This window comes from Bos indicus x Bos taurus, chromosome 3 (assembly GCF_003369695.1).
Source record: "Bos indicus x Bos taurus breed Angus x Brahman F1 hybrid chromosome 3, Bos_hybrid_MaternalHap_v2.0, whole genome shotgun sequence".
In the NCBI taxonomy this organism is placed as follows: Eukaryota; Metazoa; Chordata; class Mammalia; order Artiodactyla; family Bovidae; genus Bos; species Bos indicus x Bos taurus.
The window spans coordinates 66721989-66748452 of record NC_040078.1 but is presented as its reverse complement, the minus strand read 5'-3'; the positions used below and the strand labels follow the sequence as shown (position 1 = coordinate 66748452).

The 26464-nt window shown below is 41.3% G+C and overlaps 1 protein-coding gene across 1 annotated transcript in view; it reads left to right on the top strand.

Annotated features, from left to right (window-relative positions):
• GIPC2 (GIPC PDZ domain containing family member 2) overlaps positions 1–26464 on the top strand; it is a 99729-nt gene that overhangs the window by 35522 nt on the left and 37743 nt on the right. The window contains 2 exon segments of the mRNA XM_027536803.1: positions 5701–5824; positions 5827–5880. Coding sequence (XP_027392604.1) covers positions 5701–5824; positions 5827–5880 — 178 coding nt within the window.

The following is a 26464-nucleotide window of genomic DNA, read 5'->3' as shown; positions in this document are numbered from 1 at the left end:
GGGTATATGTATACTGATGGCTGATTCATGTTCTTGTATGACAGAAATCGATACAACATTGTAAAGCAATTGTCCTCCAATTAAAAACAAATTGAAAAAAAATAGTACTGCATGCTGCTGCTGCTGCTAAGTCGCTTCAGTTGTGTCCGACTCTGTGCGACTCCATAGGCAGCAGCCCACCAGGCTCCCGCATCCCTGGGATTCTCCAGGCAAGAACGCTGGACTGGGTTGCCATTTCCTCTCCAATGCATGAAAGTGAAAAGTGAAAGTGAAGTCGCTCAATCATGTCCGACTCTAAGCGACCCCATGGACTGCAGCCTACCAGGCTCCTCCGTCCATGGGATTTTCCAGGCATGGTTCTCCTAAATGAGCCTCTTCAGGTGGAGAGACAGCAGACTTACATATTTGTAACTTTTGTACCCAAATGTTAATATTTCCCAGGAAAAAGTGTATAAATAACTTAATCAGAAAAATCATAGTATATTTACAACTAACTTTGCAAATTCCTAAAATAGTGTAATACTAGAGTTGGGGTACATTTTCTATAAAGGGTCAGATAGTGAATATTTTAGGCTTTTTTAAAATTTAGGGTCATACAGTTTTTGTTGCAACTACTCAACTTGACATTGTAGCACAAAAGTTATATACAATACTTAATAAATATAGATGTCTTCCAGTGAAACCTCATTTATGGACACTCTAATTCAAATTTTGTATAATTTTTGCATGTCATAGATATTATTTTATTTTTTCCTGACCACCAAAAAAGGTAAAACCATTTGTAACTCATCAGTTGTATAAAAGCAAGTTGTAGACCATACTCAACCTGTGAACCATTGTTTGCTGATTCCTAGTTTAAGTGAAGAAAATACTTTTAGATTCAAAATAAAGATAAGGCCTTTACCATGCAATTAAGACATGAAAATCTAACTGACTTTGAATTAAAGTAACTTATAAATAACCACAGAATGGTCATTTTCAGAATGTCTTCATATAGAAATCTTCATGATTTGAGGTACTTTTACTTTATTAGAACTAAATCACATTTTAGCAAGATCCTCTAAGAAATACGGTATTCATTTATTTCTAACATTTTGATTGTTTAACCATCCAGAACTAATAATTAGTAAGGTTGGACATGTACAAGGTCAAGAGGTTCTGGGATGGGAGCTAGGATCTCTGAGAAGAGGTATGTACAGTGAGAGTATAAGTGGTGAGAAGTGGTGATCTGAGAAAAGAGGTAACATTGAGATCTGGAGGCCTTGCTTGATACAGATGAAGAACAGCTTAGTAGAGGTAAGAAAAAGTAAAGTAGGAGGGTGGGAGTTGTTAAAGAATCAGAGTTCAAAGATGATAGTTCATTTTTTTCTAGCTTTATTGAGGTATAGTGGAAAGTGGAGTCACTCAGTCGTGTCCGACTCTTTGCCACCCCATGGACTGTAGCCTACCACGCTACTCCATCCATGGGATTTTCCAGGCAATAGTACTGGAGTGGGCTGCCATTTGCTTCTCCAGGGATCTTCCCGACCCAGGGATTGAACCCGGGTCTTCCTCATTGTAGGCAGACGCTTTACCATCTGAGCCACCAGGGAAGAACACCATGTAAATTTAAGGTGTACAGTGTGCTGATTTGATACACTTATGTGTATTAAAATGACTATCAAGGTGATAGGATACATAAGCTGGGATAACTACAAACTCAAACTCTAATCCTGAGGTCAGAAGACTTTGGATTCTTCATCTGACTTTTCTTTCTTTCTTAACCAGCCATGTGGTCTTGAGTTAGTTAGATCTGGGTTGATTGGGAGTGTTTTAAGGAAAGAGCATGATGTCTTATAATTATACTACCTCTGTTTGAAACCCAGTTTGCTTGCTTATGAGCTATGCTTCTTTGATTAAGCAGTGTCATTGTTGTGCTTTGAGGTCCTCATTCACTAATGGAATATTAAACATTCCCTCCCAGGCTTATTAGGACTAAATGAAATAACTATGTACAATTTTTATTTGAATGTTTATTATTATGAACAAGGTTTGAGGTCAGTATTTGGAGGGTCAGTAGCAGAGACTCAAAGTTGCTGACCATGAGGGCAAGATCAGCTCAGACAACCTTGAATGAACGCTTGCGACTTTGAGGATGGTAGAGTGCCATCCTAGAGTTCTGATATGTGATGAGAAGATAGAGTTTTGTAATTATATGGGATGAATTTATAGAAGTTAATATAATAATGATCTGAAATATTTGGGAACTTCTAAGTTTAATAATATTGTAAATCTTATCTTCTAAAAAATATTTAAAGTTGTCTTTACATTTTGTAGCATCAAACTCTAAAGCCTGATGACAGAAAGTTCCAAGTGTTATAGAGAATGATATTAAGTGACTCAGCAAATATAAATATAGAATTAATACCTCTTTTTTTCTCCGAAGTCCTTTGTGCCTGAGCAGCACTTTTAGCAATATTTTTAACCCATATCAAGTTATGGTATGATTATTAAAGTATAATAGATTACAGAAGCTTGTCTCAGTTGCTACCTCATTCTTTATTCTATACTTAGGAAGTTGGGGTTCAGGTAACCCACATAATATAGCATCAGTGTCTCCCACTTTGCTTCTACATATGATTCACCTTATGATACCCTTCTCCAAGTTTCTTATGTTGGTTTTCCTCTCTCTTTATCCCAGATTCTTATCTGCTGGCTCTGATGATTACCTATGCTTTGATTTTTCTCTTGCTCACCTGGATTCTCACCTTGCTGCCTGCTGACTTCTGGTAATTGTCTTTCCACTCTCTGGACACTGATCTGGCTACCTGTGGCTACTCATAGGCTCTGGTTACCCTATATTCTGTTACTCTGCCCTTCATTTACTGGTTTGATTCATAGTTGTCTTTAAAATCTTTCAGTTTTATATAATGCTTATTTTATAAATAAAATGACAACAATAAGTCTTAAAAATGAAAAATATGTGGAGCTGAAATTTGTATAATGTAGGTCATCAAAGGAAAAATAGGTTCAAGATGTATCAAGAAATAAATTAGAATAAAAATTAAGAATGAGTTATAGATTTTCACATTCTCCAATGACTTAAAAATGGTGAGATGACAAAATATTAATTTTTTTCTTTGTTTCTTAAGCTCTAGTCTTTTGTTTAATTTCACTTATGTTTCTATGACAGTTTAGAAACTCCAATTGTACTGAGTGGTATCATGTGTTGTGGTTACCCTTGTTTGTTTCTGTAGCTTGTAAGTTGAATATGGATTTACTAAAGAAAATATTGTCAGATTATGAAATTTCAAGGCTTTTTGCTTTATAATTAATTACTTGTAATGATAATAATTTCCACTTGAATTGGCATTATTGTATCATTTGCATAAAGCATTTTAACAGTTATTACAGTGAACATAGCCATGTTCTTGAAATTGGGTGATAAAAAAGAAACCTACTATAGGATTTGGTATATTGTAATAAAGTTTAAAAATTAAAAATGACTAGCCTTCCTAGGTTAGTCTTCTACAACTTGTTTTTTCTTGTGACAATATTATGGAGATGCTAGGGTACATGGGATCAGTTTTTCTCTTAACTCTTGGACACAAGGATCAATCCTCTACTGACTCAGAAGATGTTGTTATTCTACCTGATAAAAATGCAGGATACACACAGATCTATTACACAATAACAGCTGCTGCTGCTAAGTCGATTCAGTCGTGTCCGACTCTGTGCGACCCCAGAGACGGAAGCCTACCAGGCTCCCCCATCCCTGGGATTCTCCAGGCAAGAGTACTGGAGTGGGGTGCCATTGCCTTCTCCAACACAATAACAGCAGCCCCTAATAATTCTATCGGGTCATTCTCAAAAAGGATTTGTGATGCCCAGGGCAGATTGTGGCCTGCATTTTGCCGTGTTCTTCAATGCTGTTGAAGAGTTTATATATCTTCTGCTGGGTTGTTACCTGTGTAGAGTTTTGTGGAAGTTCTTGTCCCTAAAATTCTTTCAGAAATTATTAGTATTATCTTAGGGAGTCTTACGGAGAATGCAGTGGCACCCCACTCCAGTACTCTTGCCTGGAAAACCCCATGGACGGAGGAGCCTGGTAGGCTGCAGTCCATGGGGTCGCTGGGAGTTGGACACGACTGAGCGACTTCACTTTCACTTTTCACTCTCATGCATTGGAGAAAGAAATGACAACCCACTCCAGTGTTCTTGCCTGGAGAATCCCAGGGACAGGGGAGCCTGGTGGGCTGCCGTCTATGGGGTCGCACAGAGTTGGACACGACTGAAGCGACTTAGCAGCAGCAGCAGCAGGGAGTCTTACATCTCATTTTGAAAGTCTGGACTATTGATGTGTTGTTTTCATACCTGTGATAGGAGGGAATGGTAACCTGCTTCAGTATTCTTGCCTGCCTGGTGGGCTACAGTCCACAGGGTCACAAAGAGTCAACAGGACTGAGGTGACTTAGCACACACGCACATACCTATGATAGAGTTGCTGCTGCTGCTTCTGAGTCACTTCAGTCGTGTCTGACTCTGTGTGACCCCATAGACAGCAGCCCACCAGGCTCCCCTGTCCCTGGGATTCTCCAGGCAAGAACACTGGAGTGGGTTGCCATTTCCTTCTCCAATGCATGAAAGTGAAAAGTGAAAGTGAAGTCGCTCAGTCGTGCCCGACTCTTATCAACCTCATGGACTGCAGCCCACCAGGCTCCTCCATCCATGGGATTTTCCAAGCAAGAGTACTGGAGTGGGGTGCCATTGCCTTCTCTGATTATAGAGTTAGGAAATACCAATTTGACATTTCTACTTGGGTCCTAAGTTCTCCTCACCTGAAATATATAAATAAAAAGTGATATGTAAATGAAAATCCTTCTCATTGGCTCCCCGGTGGTGACTACACCTATCTACTACATATCAATTTTCTTGGTTAAGGTTGTACTAATTCTTGTCTTGGCTTTGTAACTAGGGTTTAAAGAATGTAGTCAATAGAAAAAGCTCAAGCTTTATTCTGATGTAATGTACCTTAGTGATTGAGCAACAACAATAACAATGGGTCTCATGTTGAAATGATTCAACAACAATTTTAGGTAGGTATTGTGCTAGGCACAGGGCGTGCGATGGTGAATAAGAGCATCTCTATCCCCAAGGATATTACAGTTCAGTAGTGGAGTTTGTTGTTGTTTAGTTGCTAAGCCATGTCCAACTCTTTTACCAGCCTGTGGACTGTAACCCTTCAAGCTCCTTTGTCCATGGAAAAGTGGAGGCTGACAAGAAAATGGAAAGTTGCACTGTGGTCTGTTGAACTTGGCAAGTTGCTTGATCTTCCTGATCTAAGACATGAGACTCTCATAAAGGTTGTTAAATGAGATCGTGACTGTAAAGTGCTTAGCTTCGAGCTCAGCACATGTAGCAGAAAGTACTACAGAGGCATGAGATTAGGCACCTTGCCTAATCTTGGAGGAATGGGCTGGCAGTTGTCAGGAAAAGCTGCTCAGAGGAGATGGTGACCTGATGGAGCTGAATTCTGAATGACAAAAAAGAATGTTTGGGAGCAGGATGCTTATCTTTGTTGTTTGGTCTTCTCTGTCTTTAACTGAACATTAAGCTGCATGGATGGGTTTTTGTCAATATATTATACATAATGTCTTAAGAGCTTGAAAAGTAGTGTTGCATGTTGCTATTTTTTTATTATTACCCTTAATTTTCTTTCAGAGAATTAAAGATGACAGCATAATTGATTCAGTTAAAACAATCTGTGTGGGGGATCACATTGAAGCCATCAATGGAGAAAATATCGTTGGGTGGCGTCACTTTGATGTTGCTAAGAAGTTAAAGGAACTAAAAAAGAGGAACTCTTTACCTTGACATTAATAGAACCTAAGAAGGCCTTCGGTAAGTCATTTTAGCTTATCTTTCTCAGGGAACTGAGTACTGTGATATGGTGTCATGTGCTTTTGAATATCAGTTAAGAACATAGGAAATGATAGACAACTCTACTTATAAGGAAAACAAACATAAAAGGAGAAAAAAAATGCTTAGAAGAACATTTTCTTAAAAGGGCATTTGGAGTTATGAAGTCTAATGTCTAGTGACTATGAATTTGTTCCAAGCTCGAAGAACAGCACACTGCATTGATTCATCTTGCTGAGCAGGGAGATGTTTGACTGAGCTCTCTAAACAGTAGTAACTGTCATTCAAGGACCTCAGTAGCAGAAACTGTAGTTACACATAGAATTGGTATTTAAAGTAGCTATCTAGTCTATTTTAAATACTTCCTTCAATACTTTTCCTCCACTGGCATTTTGAACTTGGCAGCATGGAATGGTAGGGAACTGCTTCTGCTTTGGTGTGGCATCTGTACTCGCTTGGTTTTAGCCATGGCAGCTGTGTTCCAACTGTTGTTCAAACCCCCAGGGCCATCTCATCTACAGGAAAATGTGCCAGCCTCTCTCTCTCACTACCCTTAATCACAGCACTATTTTAATGAGCCAAATGATGGCCTAGTGTTCATCAGTGTTAAAATATCTTCAGCAGAATCATCCTAGGCCTGCCCTTACTCATCCGTGACTCCACCTACCTTATGTTCTTTCGTCTATCGCACAACATAAAGATTCCTTATAGTTTGTTTCCAGTGTCTGTTTTCTCAGGGCAGTTAATGACAGTGATGGGAGAATGTGGCAGGTCTGGGCAATTTTATTTCCCCACCCTTAACAAGTAAGGGGCAGATCCTAGCCATATGAAATTGAAAAAATTTCTCTGGCTTCCAAGTGGTTCTGTGCCATGTAATAGAAATGTGGTATAGGTGGCATTGCTTGTGGGAGACAGAGTTCCAAGAAGATGTCAGAAAAGGATGTCTTATGCCCTTGCTGCTCCGGGAGAGGCCATTCTAGGAACTACTGCTGCAGATACCATGATTCTAGATGGTGTATTATAGCATCTGAGCTCACTTACCACAGAGGAAGGTGGGCCAGCACTCAGATTTCCATCTAGCAGCTCCTTCTTTTTTCTTTTTTTCACTTAACCTTTTATTTTGTATTGGAGTATAGCCAATTAACAGTGTTGTGATAGTTTCAGGTGGACAGCAACGGGACTCAGCCACACATATACATGTACGCATTCTCCCCCAAACTCCTCTCCCACCTGGGCTGCCACATAACATTGAGCAGAGTTCTCTGTGCTGTACAGTAGGCCCTTGATGGCTATCCAGTTTAAATATAGCACTGTGTACATGTCGATCCCAAACTCCCTAACTATTTCTCCCCCCAATCCTTTCCCCTGACAATGATAACTTTGTTCTGTAAGTCTGTTTTTGTTTTGCAAATAACTTTATTTGTATAATTTCTTTTTAGATTCCACATATAAGGGATGTCATATGATATTTCTCTGTCTTGGACTTACTCCTCTCAGTGTGACAATTTCTAGGTCCATCCATGTTGTTGAAAATGACATTATTTCGTTCTTTTTAATGGTTGGGTAATATTTCATTGTATATATGTACCACATCTTCTTTATTCATTCCTCTGTCGATGGACATTTAGGTTGCTTCCATGTCTTGGCTATTGTAAACAACGTTAGCAGCTCCTTTTGAAATGGCTTTGTTTAGTAACCAGCTTCCCAGACATCATAGTATATAGAATGATAGGACGTAGGCAGTTTGAGATAAATAGTATTTGATTTAGGTTCTTTGTAAATCTAAGTTTTTCTCTTAGAACAATTCAAGTAATATAGTTTCTTTCTACATTTATCTCTACCACAATCTATTTTCCAGAGTTAATCTCTTCCTATTTTTCCTTGTCTGCATATAAATTTTGTGGTCCCTGTGTTTTTTAGTAGAGAGTTGCTGATACACCTTAAGTTGGATGTTAGGTTGATAATAGTCTTGGATGTTACACAGAGGTCATTGTATTTAGCTATTCCTGCTCTATGATTCGGAGAAGGCAATGGCACCCCACTCCAATACTCTTGCCTGGAAAATCCCTTGGACGGAGGAGCCTGGTAGGCTGCAGTCCATGGGGTCGCTAAAAGTCGGACACGACTGAGCGACTTCACTTTCACTTTTCACTTTCATGCATTGGAGAAGGAAATGGCAACCCACTCCAGTGTTCTTGCCTGGAGAATCCCAGGGATGGTGGAGCCTGGTGGGCTGCCGTCTATGGGGTCGCACAGAGTTGGACACGACTGAAGCGACTTAGCAGCAGCAGCAGCAGCTCCATGATTAGAGTTTTCCTTCAATATTTGAGACACATGTGTAGATAGTTGGTGTACTTCACTGCCTTACATGCCTGCAGTGGCTGAACCTGGTCTTTGCTTCATGTGAATTCCATGGACAAATTTGAAAAGGACAATGAATAGGTTTTTCCTAATGAGGTTACGTTATTTTGGCAGCTCACATTCTGGTGATAAAGGTTAAGGTACCTAGAGATTGATTTGGGAGCAGTAACAAGTTTTTGTTTTCCAAGGTTTCAAAGGCAGCTTCACTCAATTTAACTCAAATTATACCTGCTGGTCTATATGCATTTTCTACTCTGTTGATTGATCTTTGCCTCTGGGCTCTAGCCTGGGGTCTTTTAGAATAAGACTGGTTTCTCTGCCTAGCTTTGAGCCCTTAATTTTGGTGCCTTTCTTTTTTGCCTCTTGGATAAAGGCAATTCATTTGTTTCTCATCCTGTGACCTTTTTCCAGCACTTAGCTTTTTGCTGGGAAGGCAGTATACATCAGGAGGTTCATGGGGGACCAGTCTTGGCCCCATTTTCTCCATCCCAATCTTATCTTTCACTATGTTTCCTTCCCGCCTGTGTTTTTCTAGCATTTTCATTGATGAATTGATTCAAATGTAAAGTTCTTCATGATTATCTGACTCTCTGTCATCTTGGATTCCTACCAGGAGAAAGGGCCAGTCTAGGTAAGGCAGAATTTTATAGCTTCAGCCAAAATGACCTAAGTCATTTCTGGGACTTTACCAAAAGCTGTCAGAAATAGCCACACACTCCAGTGTCTTGACGTTTTCCTACCAACTTCCCAACAATTTAGCTGGGGAAGGCATGTGGACTGTGTCCCAAAATACAGGAGGGAATAATGTAGTTGGCAGCGATGTGCTTACACAGCAGATAGGATGAGCTGCTTGCTGATGAGGAACTCCTTGCTGCCCACTCTATTTCTATATTTTACATTCACCACTACCAACACCCAACGTCTGGGGTCCATATATGTGTCCAGATTCTTTGAGAGCTACACAATAAGCACTTTCTAATGTTAGGAAATGTCAGTTTTTGGAGAGACTATCAGTTTGGTCTCAGAAACAAAGACAGTTCAATCAAGTCTTGGAAAGGTAGGAACCAAGCCTGTTTCAGGGATGTATGAACCAAGAACCCTTCATGCTGCTGCTGCTGCTAAGTCACTTCCAATGCATGTATCTTTAGGTTACTCCAATTAGGATTCAAATTCCTTGGAGGGGGAGTTTATTAGGTCATATGTCCATCTTGATAGCAGAGAAGGCAGGCTACTTAACTGACAGGTGAACATTGAAGGGGAGGAACTTTCTTTTTGGGTAGGAAAAGGCAGATTTCCATGCCTTTAAACCATTTCTTTGGAGAAGGCAGTGGCAACCCACTCCAGTACTCTTGCCTGGAAAATCCCATGGACGGAGGAGCCTGGTAGGCTGCAGTCCATGGGGTCGAGAAGAGTCGGGCATGACTGAGCGACTTCACTTTCACTTTTCACTTTCTTGCATTGGAGAAGGAAATGGCAACCCACTCCAGTATTCTTGCCTGGAGAATCCCAGGGACAGGGGAGCCTGGTGGGCTGCCGTCTATGGGGTCACACAGAGTCGGGCACGACTGAAGTGACTTAGCAGCAAACCATTTCTTTAAGCTGTTACACGTCTTTTAGGTAAAGAAGTGTTTGTTTTCTTTTGACTTTGATTCTAGCCATGCATGATGCTATCAGTCTGAGCATATCAGAATGAGTCTGGAGAGAAAGAGAATATTGTCAACTGGCTTTAGGTGTCCAATCTTAAGGATTTTATTATTCCACTAAGTGTTGGGTTCTGTATAAATGGCTCTTTAGTACAGGGCCATCTGGAGACCATGACAATATCAAGCTCTCTTTCAGGGAAGGGCTAAAACTCTTCTTGATGCTGGCCACCAAACTTGGAAGGGGCTTCACTCCGTAGATTTGGACTGCACTCCTGGAAGACCCTTCATTTATATATTCCACAAATAATTTGAAAATCGGCTGTGTTCCAGGTACTCTGCTAGGCATGGCAGATATTAAGAAAGAAGACTTAATGTATAGCTCCTGCCTTTTGAGGCACTCACAGTCTAGGAGGCTGTCATGGACTGAATCATGTCCCCCTAATATTTGTATGTTGAAGTCCTAGTCTCCAGTACCTCAGAATGTGATTATATTTGGAGATAGGATCTCTAGTGAGGTGACTAAGTTAAAATGAGGTCATCAGAGTGGCTCCTGGTGCAATATGACTGGTGTATTTATAAGAAGAGGAAATTTGGACATGGAGGCACATAGAGGGAGAATACCATGTGAACATAAAGACAGCCAAATGCAAACCAAGGAGATAGACCTCAGAAGAAAGTGACCCTGGCAACAGACTTCTAGCTTCCATAACTGTAAGAAAACAAGCTTTTGTTGTTTAAGCTATGTGGTTCTTCATTGTGATAGTGCTGGGAAATTGAGGCAGAGGCCAATAAGCAAAAAAAAAAAAAAAAAAGAAAGAAAGAAAGAAAGAAAATATAGTGCAATTTCTTTTACTATGGCAGTAGATCTTGGACTTCCTGACAATATAGAAGGTATAGGTAAGGTATCTTAGCAGTTCTTTGGCCCTGGGCAGATGGTAAGAATATACTGATATGTTTTCATTTAACAAATAATTGAGTAATTAGCATACAATGGTCTTAGGGTACAAGTTTGCTGGGGTAATAGTCATTGTTTATTGAGAGCCTCCTGTGTGTTCCATTACCACACTACATAATTGGTATATCCATAAATAAGACCAGTTCTTGCCTTCAAGAAACTCATATTTAGTGGGAAGAGACAGATACAAAAAATTTCAATAAAGGATGTTGGAAGTGATAGAAGGTACTGGAGGTCTTAAAGATGGGATATATCAAACCAACCAAGGAGTTTAGAAAAAGCTTCCTGGAGAAGGAATTTGAGCTGAATCTTAAGAGGCTGACTCAGAGAACAAATTAGACAAGGTTGTCCTAGGAAGTAGGACTAGAATAAGCAATGTGCAGAATCACAGAGCAGTGTTGTGTATCTCAGAATATGATGTCTTGGGGGTGTGATTAGAATAGAGGTTCTGGTGGTGGTGTGGCAAGAGAAGAAGCTCAAGAGTCACTGTGACCAAATTATCAAGGGCCTTATGTATGCAGCTAAAGGGTGGACAGTGGAGAACCACTGGGGGGTTAGGCAGTGGAGAACCTTAATGAGACTTGGATTTTAGATAGGTATTTTGGAGACATGTCAGAAGGTAGGGCATGATTTAGAGGTCAGGAAATCAATAAAGACTGTTGTGTTGAGAAGAAGAAAGATGAAATCCTGAATGAAGGCAGTACCAGTAGGTATGGAGATAAGAAATGGTTCCTTGGAACAGACAGTAGTGTGCTGGAGCCATTCATACCCATCTGTTTCAATTCCGTGTTCAGTGGCATCAAGTTGGTTGCTTGAAATTGGCCCTGGGTGGGTGTTTACATCATGGAAATAGGCAAGTGCTGCAAGTCAGGGCTGCTGCTGCTTTTTTTTTTTTTTTAATTTGGAAGGTTGATTGTCAAACATTTACCTGCATACCACTGAATGTTTGTTTGCCCCAGGTCATAGTTGAAGAATGCAGGATCTTCCATCTTCACTGTGGCAGTGGGATCCTTAGTTGTAGCCTGTGGGGTCTAGTTCCCTGACCAGGGATCGAACCCAGGGCCCCTGCATGGGATCACCAACCACCACTGAATATTAAGAACATAGACTTGGTAACCCATTGGATGTAAAGATAAAGGAAAAGAAATCGCAAATTGTGACTCACAGATTTGTGGATTGTGTGTTGCTATTCTTTGAGAGGAGGAAAACTGGAAAAGAAAGATTTAGGTGAGGAGACAGGGAAAAGAGATTGTAATTACAGTGCAATTTTGAGTCTTAAGAGTTTGAAATCTGTGGGGCAATTCAGCTGGCTATCTGTAAGAGGTAGGTGAGCATTTAGAATTGGGACCTACAGAATGGGATTTCTGAGTACTTTGAAGCCATGGAAATAAAATCCAGTTACTCAGAGTAATAAGAGAAAAATGACAAGACCAGAGCTGTGGGGGAACCCTGCATTTAAGGACTAGAAAGAATAGTCAGCACAGTGAGGAATGGCTGGACATGGAGAAGCCAGTGTCTGGCTGGCCTTTACCCAAGCACTCAGGAGCAAGTCACTTGTCCCAAGAACAGATGCGCCATTGCAGTTTTCCTAACTTGGCTGTGGGGCTCTGAGGGAGGAATAATGGCTATTATTATAAAACATACCCTCAGAATCTCCTCTGCTGGTTTAAATCACTGTTTTCAGCTAGTAGGTCTCAACCAGTGTGTTGAGAACACAAAATAGAATAGAATTGGAAATTTCATAGTGCTTTGTGCCTAGTAAGGGTAAGTGTTTGGTTTCAATGTTTTCATATATGCATATATGTGTATTTCGGTTAGGTCTGTATTTATGGGTCATGATATAATGTATATGGGCTTCCCTGGTGGCTCAACTGGTAAAGAATTTGCCTGCAATGCAGGAGTCCCCAGTTCGATCCCTGGGTTGGGAAGATTTTTCAGGGAGGGGATAGGCTACCCACTCCAGTATTCTTGGGCTTCCCTGGTGACTTAGACCGTAAAGAATCTGCCTGCAATGCAGGAGACCTGGGTTCATTCCCTGGGTTGAGAAGATCCCCTGGAGGAGGGCATAGCAACCCACACCAGTATTCTTTCCTGGAGAATTCCCATGGACGGAGGAGCCTGGGGGGCTACAGTCCATGAGGTTGCAAAGAGTCAGACACGACTGAGTGACTAAGCGCACGCGCACACACACACACACACATTATATATATATATATATTTCTCACTTTGTATCACAGTAGCAACTGGCTTAAATGACTCCCTTGTTAAAACCTTGCAATTTAATGGGAAATCTTATTCATACCTAACATGGTTTCTCCTGGTCAGCTGCTTTCAGATCCAAATTTTCCTCCTTCTAGCTAGGAGTTGATGGCAGCCTTCCCAGTCCTTATCAAGTAGCGGCTGGAATGCCTCTAGTGGTAATTTTTTTTTTTTTTTTTTAGGGCATGGCTCACTTCCTTTCCTCTTTTGCCAGTGAAAAGGAACATGTCTCTACAATGAGCTCAACCCTCCAGAGTCTGCCCTATAAACCTAAGTTTCCCAAGGCTATGAAAATTCATTCTTCCATTTAACTGGCTTTAGGATCAGACTTGCTCAACTAGTTTATTTTCCTATGAGGTCTTTAGTAAATATTATGAGACTTTGATTCAGTTTTATTTAGATGAGTCTCCACTTCACTTATCCTGGAGAATTTCTTTACTTTGTTATTGTTGCCCTTTATGGAAAGAGGTTTGTGGAAGGAGGTCTAAAATATTTCTGTGAAGTGTTTTGAAAACCAAAAAGGGAGTTGAAAGAATGTGTGCCTCCTAAAGCATTGATAGTCTTTGTTTTGAGGTTAGATTTTGTTACAGATCTCTGGGCTCTGTCTTCTTTTAGAGACCTCATTTCTGTGCTGTGTGCCCATCAGAATAGGATGTTCAGTATGTGAAGTACGTCCGAGTCCTTTGAGTCATTCACAGCTGGAAAACTCGGACCTCATCTTTGTGATTCAGCCTAACGGATGTGTTCATTTTCAAGGACTAAGTCTATTTGCTATTAAGGGAAACTCTATGACTTTTTAGATAGACACTTCAAACACTTAAAAAATAATTTCTATTATTCATGGTATTTTGAGTGAACATTATTCAAGCAACAGTGCTTTTGGTACTTTTATATGTACTAAGGAATATGTTGCTAAAGGGACACCAAAGTGTAAGTAGTTAAATCCGTAGACTCTGCCACATCTGGGCTGTGTGTTAATATGATATTGGATGAATTAATCTTTCTGTGTTTTGGTTTCCTTCCACAAAAATAAAGATCATAGCATCAACAACATTGGGCTGTTGTGAGGATTAAATGACTAAACACATGAAAATAATCGTAGAATAATCCCTGCTGCATAGAAGTGTTTGGTAAAAGTTAGCTGCTAGTATTACTGTTATCTTGAAGGTATAGCCCTTTCTTTAAGGAGTAATTTTATTTTATTTTGAAAACTATTTATTTATTTGGCCGCTCCAGCTCTTAGTTGCAGCATGTGGGATCTTTGATCTTTGTTGCAATATGTGGGATATTTAGTTGCAGCCTGGGGGATCTAGTTCCCTGACCAGAGATTGAATCTGTGCCCCCTGCATGGGGGGTATGGAGTCTTAACCGCTGGACTGCCAGGGAAGTAAAGAGTAATTTTAGCAACAAAATGAGCCCACATGAAGCAAGGAAAGCAAAGTGGGTGAGTTGGTGATTAGCAAGTGTTTGTTGAGAGCTCTGGCCCTCTTCTGTATCCTGGAAGGACAGATGGTAAATCACATCTCATATCAAATAATGAAATATATCAGTATGTCATTGTCATAGCTGCCATTCACTTTCCTAAGTACTTTCTAAATTGGAAATAATTTAATCCTTACAACCATTCTAAAAGGTTAGGCAATCTGTCCAAGGTTTTAGAGCTGGCTAGTGAGGGAGGGAGGTAGGCTTCTAACCCTGCAATGAGCCTCCAGAGCCAGCTTCCTAACACTTATTATGGATGAGTCAGCATGTTTTTATTCTCCTCAAGGAGCTTGCAACTTACATAAAGAGGCAAGTACATTAACACTCAAGTAGTTCTACCAATAGCAGTCATAGTTACCATTTGCAGCAATATGGTATAAAGAATAAGAGAATATTAGAAGCAATATGGTATAATGAATAAGAGCATAGATTCTGAGCCAGACTGCTTGGGTTGAATTCCTGTCTCTGCTGCTTACTTCTTATGTGATCTTGGACTACTTACTTATTCCCTTCTATGTCTGTTTGAAGTGAAGTGAAAGTGTTAGTCACTCAGTATTGTCCAACTCTTTGTGACCTGCCAGGCTCCTCTGTCTACAGAACTTTCCAGGCAAGAATACTAAGTGGGTTGCCATTTCCTTCACCAGGGGATTTTCCCAACTCAGTGATTGAATACGAGTCTTCTGCATTGCCTATGGGTTCTTTTCCCCTGAGCCACTGCGGAAGCCCCATGTCTGTTTACTTATCCATAAAGTGTCGTGGGGGTTGAATGAGTTAATATATGTAAATCACACACAATAATGCTTGACACATAGTGCTACATAAATGTAAGTCATTGCTACTAGGATTTCTACTATTCTGGCTTGACTTAATCCTTGTGTTGTTCCTGTGAGGATTTTCCTGATAAGTAAACTGAGGTTTTGGGCAGTTTTATACCTCCTGGAGGTCATTTAGTGCAAGTATAGTACTCCATTCTTGTTTACTCCTGAGGCTTCTGTTCTTAACATTCTGTGTTACTGTCTGTTTGACAGTGGTGGTAATGGTGGTGGTTTAGTTGCTAAGTTGTGTTCAACACTTGCCACTCCAGGGACTGTAGCCCACTAGGCTTCTCTATCCATGGGATTTCCCAGGCAAGAATATTGGAATGGGTTGCCATTTCATTCTCCAGGGAATCTTCTCAACCCAGGGACTGAACCTGAGTCTCCTGCATTGCAGTTGGATTCTTGACTGACTGAGCCACCAGAATAGCCCCTTTCTTAGAATATAATGCAAACCATATGATCTATATGCTGTAATACAGACTTAAACAAAGCATAGTTCAGCTGAGAGCTGATATTCCATGGTTGGGAATGGTCTTGAGGCTGAGAGTGAGGGAGGCTAGAAGATGTGGTAAGATTGGGAAGGCATTTCCCTAACAAATAAGCCATGGGACAGATAGCTTTAGCATGTCCCAACAGTATCGAAGACCAGTGTCCCAGTTGAGTTCAGTAGCTTAGGTGTGTCTGATTCTTTGTGACTCCATGGACTGCAGCGCACCAGGCTTGCCTGTCCATCACCAACTCCTGTAGCTTACTCAAACTCATGTCCATTGAGTCGGTGATGCCATCCAACCATCTCATCCGCTGTCATCCCCTTTTCCTCCCCACCTTCAATCTTTCCCAGCACCAGGGTCTTTTCCAGTGAGTCAGTTCTTCACATCAGATGGCCAAAGTATTGGAGTTTCAGCTTCAGCATCAGTCCTTCCAATGAATGTTTAGGACTAATTTCCTTTAGGATGAACTGGTTGGATCTCCTTGCAGTCCAAGGAACTCTGAAGAGTCTTCTCCAACACCACAGTTCAAAAGCATCAATTCTTTGTCACTCAGCTTTCTTTATAGTCCAATTCTCACATCCATACATGACCACTGGAAAAACCTTTGACTAGACGGACCTTTGTTGGTAAAGTAATGTCTCTGCTTTTTAATATACTATCTAGGTTGGTCATAATTTTTCTTCCAAGGAGCAAACATCTTTTAATTTTGTGGCTGAAGTCACCATCTGCAGTGATTTTGGAGCCCCCAAAAATAAAGTCTGTCACTGTTTCCATTGTTTCCCTATCTATTTGCGATGAAGTGATGGGACCGGATGCCGTGATCTTAGTTTTCTGAATGTTGAGTTTTAAGCCAAATTTTCACTCTCCTCTTTTACTTTCATCAAGAGGCTCTTTAGTTCTCCTTTATTTTCTGCCATAAGGGTGGTGTCATTTGCATATCTGAGGTTATTTATATTTCTCCCAGCAATCTTGATTCCAGCTTGTGCTTCCTCCAGCCCAGCGTTTCTCATGATGTACTCTGCATATAAGTTAAATAAGCAAGGTGACAATATACAGCTTTGATGTACTCCTTTCTCAATTTGGAAACAGTCTGTTGTTCCATGTCCAGTTCTAACTGTTGCTTCTTGACCTGTATACAGATTTCTCCGGAGGCAGGTAAGGTGGTCTGGTATTCCCATCTGTTTAAGAATTTCCCACAGTTTGTTGTGATCCACACAGTCAAAGGCTTTGGCCTAGTCAATAAAGCAGAAGTAGACGCTTTTCTGGAACTCTCTTGCTTTTTCCATGATCCAGCAGATGTTGGCAATTTGATCTCTGGTTCCTTTGCCTTTTCTAAATCCAGCTTGAACATCTGGAAGTTCATAGTTCACATACTGTTGAAGCCTGTCTTGGAGAATTTTGAGCATTACTTTGCTATCGTGTGAAACTCCAAGATGGCAGAGTAGAAGGACATGTGCTCATCTTCTCCTGCAAGTAATCCAAAATTACCAGCATCTCATTCCCATGGAACTCCCCATGAGAGGTGATAGGACCCCTGATAGAGTTGCAAAGGGAACTCAGAGCTGTAAGAGCTGTCTCCTTGCAATCTGAGGTTAAAGCGTCTCTGTGCCCTGGGCATGGGTGTATTGACTTGGACATTGAGATTCAGGGTAGCATCTGTGTTGCACTGAGCACCGCATCAGTCTTTTGGATCCTGAGAGGGGGAGACTCCAAAGCAAAACCAAGACTCAATTTCTCACCAAGGTTGTAAAGTGAGGGGCTTCTAGTCAGATTCCATCTGATATTCTTTTCTCCAGAATTGTGGAGCAAAAATTTAAATCCACTGCAGAGATTTAAGTTGGTCTGTATACTCAAAGCTATGGTTTTTCCAGTAGCCATGTACGGATGTGAGTCGGACCACAAAGAAGACTGACACTGAAGAATGGATGCTTTCAAACTGTGGTGCTGGAGAAGACTCTTGAGTCCCTTGGACTGCAAGGAGATCAAATCAGTCAATCCTAAAGAAAATCAACCCTGAATATTCATTGGAATGACTGGTGCTGAAGCTCCAATATTTTGGCCACCTGATGCAAAAAACCCACTTATTAGAAAAGACCCTTATGCTGGTAAAGACTGAAGGCAAAAGCAAAGAGGGCAACAGAAGATAAGATGGTTGGATGGTACCATCAACTCAATGGGCATGAGTTTGAGCAAACTCCGAGAAATAGTGAAACACGGGGAAGCCTAGAGTGCTGCAGTCCATGGGATCACAAAGAGTTGGACGTGACTAAGCAACTGAACCGAACTACATAAACTAAGAGCTCTCAGAGCAAAGAGCTGGACATGCCTTAGCAACTGAATGATGAAGAAAGGGTAAAGATATTAGTAGGTGAGGAAGATTGTTGAAAAAGATTACAGTTGAACTTGGCCTTATAAGATGGCAGGGAAAGTACAGACAAGGAAGGAGGGCTTCCTGTGGAAAACAGCCTAGTCTTGGAGGGACTACAGCAAATCAGGCTGCAAAAGCAGCTCTAAGCCATGTTAAGAAGATCTCTGGAAACTAGGTGGGGAACCTGAGCTTGTTGGAGAGGATAACAGGGAATCATTGAGATATTAGAACCAAAGAATGAAGTAATGAAATCCTTTGGGGAATTAAGCCTGGAAGAGGAATGTTGGCTGTATTTGATTAGAGGAGATGCCATGTCAGAGGCTGCTGCAGCAGTCCAGGAGGAAATAATAGGGCCTGGGATTGGAGGCAGCAGTGGGAATTTGGCTGAATAATATTACAGAGGCACAAATGGGGGTTGGAGGTAGGATTATGCTCTTTAGCTAAAAGAGGGAGGAGACAAGGGTTTGGAAGAAACAAATGTGACCCCAGGTTTCTATTATCAGAGCCTGTGATAAAAGTGGTATTTGGAAATGGGGCAGTTGGATGTAGTAATGGTTTGGGAGAAAGGGAGAGAAGTTTAATTTTAGATACATTGCATTTTATGTGACAGTGATGCTCTCATGTATTTTTTTTGGCAAAGATTTAAGGTCAAATTTGGGGGCTGGAACATGCCACTTAATCATCTCTTTATGTCCCAGAGTTTATTCTGCCCTTCTTATATCTAGATAGACCTGGGTTTGGCATTTACCACAAAGATACTCCGGGAGAAGATAAATGAGGAGCCAAGTTCTCTTTCGTGGGGTGTGGCGGATGTGTTAGATGAATGCTGGGTGTAACTGATAAATGTGTTTTCCATGTAAAGACTCAGCTGGATAAAGTGAAAGTCACTCAGTTGTGTCCAACTCTTTGTGACCCTATGGACTATACAGTCCATGGAATTCTCCAGGCAAGAATACTGGAGTGGGTAGCTTTTCCCTTCTCCAGGGGATCTTCCCAAATTCTCCAGGCAAGAATACTGCAGTGGGAGCTTTTCCCTTCTCCAGGGGATCTTCCCAACCCAGGGATTGAACCCAGGTCTCCCGCATTGCAGGTCGATTCTTTACCAGCTGAGCCACAAGGGAAGCCCCGCCTTGGATAAAGACCCAGGCTAAATATTCAGTCTTTTCTATTCTAGCTATAAACTCTCATTAAGGAAAACTTATTAAGTATTCGTGTTTTTAACCCATGAAAAGTAAAATTATTATATTCTATTATAGGAAAAACTCTGTCATCTGTATTAACCAGTTCACTTACCCTAAACAGTGATTGATTTCTTAGAACTACAACATTTAAGGAGCCTTTGGAATTAATGACAACCACAAATAGAAGGTAGATAATAGTTCTTGGCTGTTTGTAGGCTTAGTAATTAAAATAGCAATAGACAAAGGGGTCAAAACTGATGCTAATATGTGATATGTCTTCCTTAATATGGTGTAACAGTGTAAAGGTAATGTCACATTGGTAAAATTGCTCTTTTTCTAATAATGCACATTCTATTAATAACAGTATTTGTATAATGGGAGTTGTCATATAATTGTAAGAAATGGATCTGACAAATTACACTCAAAATTGTCAGAGTGTGTCTTCAGAAAAAGTTAAGCAGATAAACAGTTGTCTTAATGTATAGTAAAATGTTTGATAGATTAAATGAAAAGGCAATTACAAAACAATGTACAGTAATATCCTTTTTTAAACTATATTTAAATATAGAAGAAAAATGACTTGCAGTATGTGTGTGTGTGTGTGTATATATATATATATATATATATATATATATATATGTTAACAGTTATCTCTGGAGGTGGGTTTTAAATGACTTGTTTGTATATGCTCAGTTGCGTGTGACTCTTTGCGGCCCCATGGACTGTAGCCTCCTAGTCTCCTCTGTCCATGGGATTCTCCAGGGAAGGATACTGCAGTAGGTTGCCACTTCCTACTCCAGGGAATCATCCCAATCCAGGATCAAACCCATATCTCGATCTCCTGCATTGGCAGGCAGATTCTTTACCAAACTGCAGGTGGTGATTGCGGCCATGAAATTAAAAGACGCTTACTCCTTGGAAGGAAAGTTATGACCAACCTAGATAGCATATTGAAAAGCAGAGACATTACTTTGCCAACAAAGGTCCATCTAGTCAAGGCTATGGTTTTTCCAGTGGTCATGTATGGATGTGAGAGTTGGACTGTGAAGAAAGCTGAGCGCCGAAGAATTGATGCTTTTGAACTGTGGTGTTGGAGAAGACTCTTGAGAGTCCCTTGGACTGCAAGGAGATCCAGCCAGTCCATTCTAAAGGAGATCAGTCCTGGGTGTTCTTTGGAAGGAATGATGCTAAAGCTGAAACTCCAGTACTTTGGCCACCTCATGCGGAGAGTTGACTCATTGGAAAAGACTCTGATTCTGGGAGGGATTGGGGGCAGGAGGAGAAGGGGACGACAGAGGATGAGATGGCTGGATGGCATCACCGACTCGATGGACGTGAGTCTGAGTGAACTCCGGGAGTTGGTGATGGACAGGGAGGCCTGGCGTTCTGCGATTCATGGGGTCGCAAAGAGTCAGACACGACTGAGTGACTGAACTGACTGAACTGACTGAGTGCCATCTGGAAAGCCTGACTTTTTTCTTTAGGTTTCTTGTATATTTCACATTTTAAATATAAACTATTAACTTTTATAACCAGAAAACAGTTATTTAAAAAAAAAAAAGACAAGGATTCCTAGTCTAGGAAGTAGAGAAATAGAATCATTTTGCTTTTAGAGGCTTTATAGTTTTTAATTATATACTCTTTTTAGAAAGTTTACTTTAGTATTATCTTAAGTGGTTCTATGTTAGAAATGTGGTAGATTACACTGTATCGACTTTTTAAATTGGTGGGATTGTTTTTGCAACTACTAAACTTTTTAAAAGCTGGAGGAAAAATATGTGTAATAAACCACTAATAAAAGTGAACAGTTTTTGAATTCCCATAAAATCATCCTATGGATAAAATAAGTATAGAAGGATGAAAATACTTTAGCCATCCTTTAAAATTCTTTGTATTAATATTAGAGTCTAGAGGTTTATAATATTTTTTTTGTAACATAGTCTCCTCTGGATTAAAATTATCCCAGAGTTGCATTCTGTAATTTCAGGGAGTTGTGAAAAATAGGGTTGAGTTTTTCTTAGATGACACCTTATCTAAAAGAACAAGATGATTTTTGGCATAGTATTTCCCTTCTGACACTTGTCATACACTGTTAAGTCTCATCAAAGGAGCAGTTAAGTCACTTTCTTTAGCCTTTTTTTGTGGGAGGGTGGGGTGGGGAGGGCTGGGTCACGTGTTGCCAGCCCTTTGATCCAATAGCTGCCTTGTGTATGTGGCATCCACTTATCTCCTTTTCCTTCTTATCTGCGCCAGCACCCTACCAGCTGAATCAAAACAAAAACAACCCCATTGCTAAAGACATATGAGGAATGTTGAGGAGAGGAAGGACACATAGAAAAAGGGAATGGACAGTTAAAATTTTTAAATTCTGGGGCAAAGCTAGATATTATGTCAACTATTCAGAGAGAGAGAGAGAGAGTGCGTGTGTGGTGGGGGTGAAGGTAGAGAGGGGAGCACAGGAGCTGTTTATGGACAGTGCTGTTTGTATAAGTTCAGGCATTGGAAGTTCTTTTTATTTTTTAAAAAATGTTATTTATCTTGCTGTGCTGGGTTTTACTTGTTGCATTCAGGATCCAGTTCCTTAACCAGGGATTGAACCTAGGCCGCCTGCATTGGGAGTGCAGATTCTTAGCCACTGGACCACCAGGGAAGTCCTGGAAGGTCTTTTTAGAAGCTTCATTGCTCAGACACAATTCTGTATCTGTGAGGTATCTTTCAGTTGGAGACAGTAGAAAACCTTACCAAACTGGCTAATGCAGAAAAGGGAATCTTTTAAATCAACCATCCATGAGTGATCCATCAACAAAGCTCTATGTAAGGGCACATACAATGTGATCAGGACCCCATTTATTGTCCTTCCTTTCTGTTCTGCTGCCTGAAGCATCAGCTTCATCATCTATAGGTCATCTTAAGGTGGCCCAAGATGATGGTCAGCAACGGCTGGGACCATGTGCTTCCTTATTCACACAGAACAGAAAAGGAGAGTGTCCTTATCTCAGAATTTCTAGCAGAAGTCCTTAGATTTTTTTCTCACTGACCTTGTTCATGTGTCCACCTCTGAAACCATCACTGTGATAGAGAGGATCAATTAGATTCCATTTGTGTGGCCCATCCCTGATGCTGGGAGCAACCAGCTGGGAGAATTTCTAGTACCTGGGACATATTAAATGATCAGTTTTTTAAAAAATCACCTTTATTTTATTTTTTAAAGATTTTTTTTTTGATGTGGACTCTTTTTTAAAGTCTTTATTGAATCTGTTACAATATTGCTTCTTTTTTTTAAAATAAATTGTACTTTAAAATTGTGTTTATTTATGTTTGGTTGCATCAGGTCTTCGCTGTGGCTCGGGGTGGCTACTCTCTAGCTGTGGTGTTTGCTCTTCTCGCTGTGGTGGCTTCTCTGTGGTGAAGCACTGGCTCCAGGCACTCGGGTCTCAGTAGTTGTGGCTCACTGGCTTAGTTGCTCTGCAGCAGTGGAGTCTTCCCAGACCAGGGCTTGAACCTGTATCCCTTGCACTGGCAGGCAGATTCTTAACCGTTGGACCACCAGGGAAGTCCTCCTTCTGTTTTTTGTTTTTTTTTGGCTGCAAGGCATGTGGGCTCTTACCAATGGTGGAGATTGATTCCATATCCTCTTCATTGGAAGGTGAAGTCTTAACCACTAGACTGCCTGAGAAGTCCCAACATTACCTTTAAATTGTCCTCCCCAGATGATCCACGTTATTGTCCCTAGATGAATTATAGTATATATATATATATATGTGTGTGTGTGTGTGTGTGTATTTATTTCTTTGAAATAAAAGTGTGCTCTAAGACAGGCACTAGTATAAGAAATGGCAAGTAATGCTTCATAATCATATGTAGTGAGAAACTCTATATCTTGATGAAATTTAAAATTGAAATTGAAAGTTGCTCAGTTGTGTCCAACTCTTTGCGATCCCATGGACTATAGAGCCCATGGAATTCCCCAGGCCAGAATACTGGAGTGGGTACCCTTTCCCTTCTCCAGGGGATCTTGCCAACCCACGGGTTGAACCTAGGTCTCCCGCATTGCAGGTGGTTTCTTTACCAGCTGAGCCACCAGGGAAGCCCAAGTGTCTGAAAAGGAGGGCAGAGAGCTGCAGACTCCAAAGTAAAGTTGTCAACTCTAATTATTATTGTTTTGTAGGCATGTGTCAGCCTCCAAGAGAAACTTAACATTTGATTTTTGATGAGAAATCACCCAACTTTTAAAAGTTGGCAATTAATTTAAAAAGTCTGAAAACACTGCCCACTCTGCAAACATGCCTGTGGACCATGTGCCACTGAGCTACCTGTTGACAGCCTTGGCCCATAAGAATTATCCTTTGTGCTCATGTCCTTTTCCCCAGTGTCAGCCATGCTCACTAAGCTTCTTAGGTACCCAGTGGTAAAAAAATTTCAAGTGATTTATTCCCAAGAAGGGTAGAGGCCTGATAAACTGAGAGCCGTGCAGTTGGGAGGGACTCTAAAACATCCTGTCCATCGTTTGCTTTTGGAGTCTTGGAACCCAGGGTCTGGGGCACACTGCCTTCTCTTTCTTCCCTTAGCCTTGCTGTCTTGGACCTTCATGGCTGGGTCTTTGCTTATACATTTTGCCCAGGAAGTTTCTGGCTCATGAGAGGGAAGTACGGGAGCCCACTTGGACCCTATGATTAATACAGTGATGTGATGACATCTGTTCTTGTGAATCTGGTTAATGTGAATCAGTCCCTAAGACTCAGGTCAGCTCTGGGAACACTGGAAAAAAGCCTTTCTGGGCCTGCAATGCTGAAGGTCATTGGCATATACAACTTGCAAAGTCCTGCAAGTCCTGAGTTGCCATCTGGCTGCCGTTTTGTTGCTGTGTAACACCAGAGCTGGAAATTATAGAAATGAATTAGTGAATCTGGTGAAGTAGCTTAGTTCACCTACACAGGTGGTTAGAGGAGGAGGCTGTATATTTCCTCTTCCAGGATGGGGTGTTGATGTGTCTGCTCACTTGATCACATGGTGTCATGTAACTCTAACAAGAGACGTTTTGAGTGGGGATTGGGGGCTCCAGTGAGATGGACACTGGAGGGCCCCCACTGCTCAGTGCTCCCCTGAGGGGCTTGGCTTAAATTCAACTGGGCCACTTTGGAGAATCTGAGTATGGTAGTGGGTCATCTTTTGTTTGTACCCTTCTGTAAATGGAAGGGAGAAAAATCACAGTTCTACAGGAGATAGAATGAAAAGGAGACCTTTGTATTTGAAGTGATAGCTTTCTGAACATTCAAAGAGAGACTTTAGCACGTTTCTCATCCCGAGAAAAGCAATGCAAGTGGTTTTGTGGGAGAGGGTGTGGGAAGAGCAGATGGCTCTCTTTCCAGGGTGGATGTGTCAGCAGAAGCAAGTGCCTCAGCAGCCGCCCCTGTGTGTGAGTCGGACCACTGGGCATGGCACCTTTCACCCGGCAGCCGTCTGAACGCGTTAGACAGCATTCTATCTAGCTGGTGTTCTCAGTGCACACGCAGATGAGGTGTGGTGGTTTAGTTGCTAAGTCGTGTCTGACTCTACTGAACCCATAGACTATAGCCTGCCAGGCTCCTCTGTCCATGAGATTTCCCAGGCAAGAAAACTAGAGTGGGTAGCCATTCCCTTTTTTGGGGATCTTTCTGACCCAGAAATTGAACCCAGGTCTCCTGCATAGCAGGCAGATTCCTTACTGACTGAGCTACGAGGGAATCCCTGCAGATGAGGACTTATTCCTAACTTCACAGAATTTGTAAATGAGTAGCTGTGTTTTAACTCAGAGTCTCTGATTTTTAAGTCCATCTCTTGTTGGATACAACTGTGTCTGTACGTACCCTCCTCTTATTGGACATCAGGGCTCTGAGCCTACTCTGAATTGTACTCCAGGCCAATTCAGGCCCTCAAGGGAACAGAACAAGAGGTTGTTCTGTGCAAAAGCAGGAGAATGCCCCACCTCCCCACACCCTGTGTGGGTGGGGGAGCTAACCCACACAACTTGGTTTACTTGTTCTCCGCCTGAAGACAGGGCCTTGGCTGATGTCAGCCCTCCTCTTGTCCTGGGGTTCAGGGTGGGACCAGAGACAGACATCTCCCCACCTCCTCTGTTCCCCCATCTCTCCCTGAATGTCAGGATGTAGCAGGGGCCGGGCTGTTTACTGACAATGCCAGTTAAAATGGTATCATAAAAAATGACAAGTAGATATAAGCATTTTATTTAAAACATAAATCTTCATTCTTTCCCTACTCTTCAGATGTAAAAAACTCTGAGAGGACACAAATTTGAGTTCCATTAAGTCTTTCTTTAGTGATCAGAATGGTAATGCACATCTATGGGTTCTGTTTCATATCTAAAACCCAGATATGTGAAATGCTGGATGTTTAAAGATATTTTCCTAATCTCCTAGTGTCATCTTGCCCACACTTTTTTTTTTTCTTCCCCCCAACTCGCCTTTATGGAATCTTTCCAAAGCAGTTAACCTGGTTTTCCTAGTAATAATAACTCTTCTGTTTCACACTTCTTTCATCAGTTCATATAGTTTTAAATTAAATAATTAGAGTAATAGATATAATTGCCACAAAAGGGTTTGGGAGACGACTGCTTCCTGGTGACATCATCTCAGCTGTGGGAGCCTGCTGTGCACCCTTGAGCTGTGAGTGTCCTGTGCTCTGGGTGACATGGGGTGGGGCAGGGGGGAGCCCGGAATCTAGTGGATCCTTGGAGCTGCAGACTGATTACCAGTGTCTCCTGTGTCAACTGCATTCCTCCCATCCTCATCCCCAAGAGAGGCCGTATGCACATCCATTCATGAGGAGTGAAATGGTGGATTTAGGGCTCAGCCTGGTTGGTTTGAGAAGCTTAGATGGGCCAGCACCCTACAAGTAAGCCAGATTAACAATATTTACAAACATTAAAAAAAACCAAAACTTTTCTTTCCCCTGCAGGCTAACAGGACCATCCTGCCTGGTTTTATGTATAAACCGGTTGATTTACTTCCC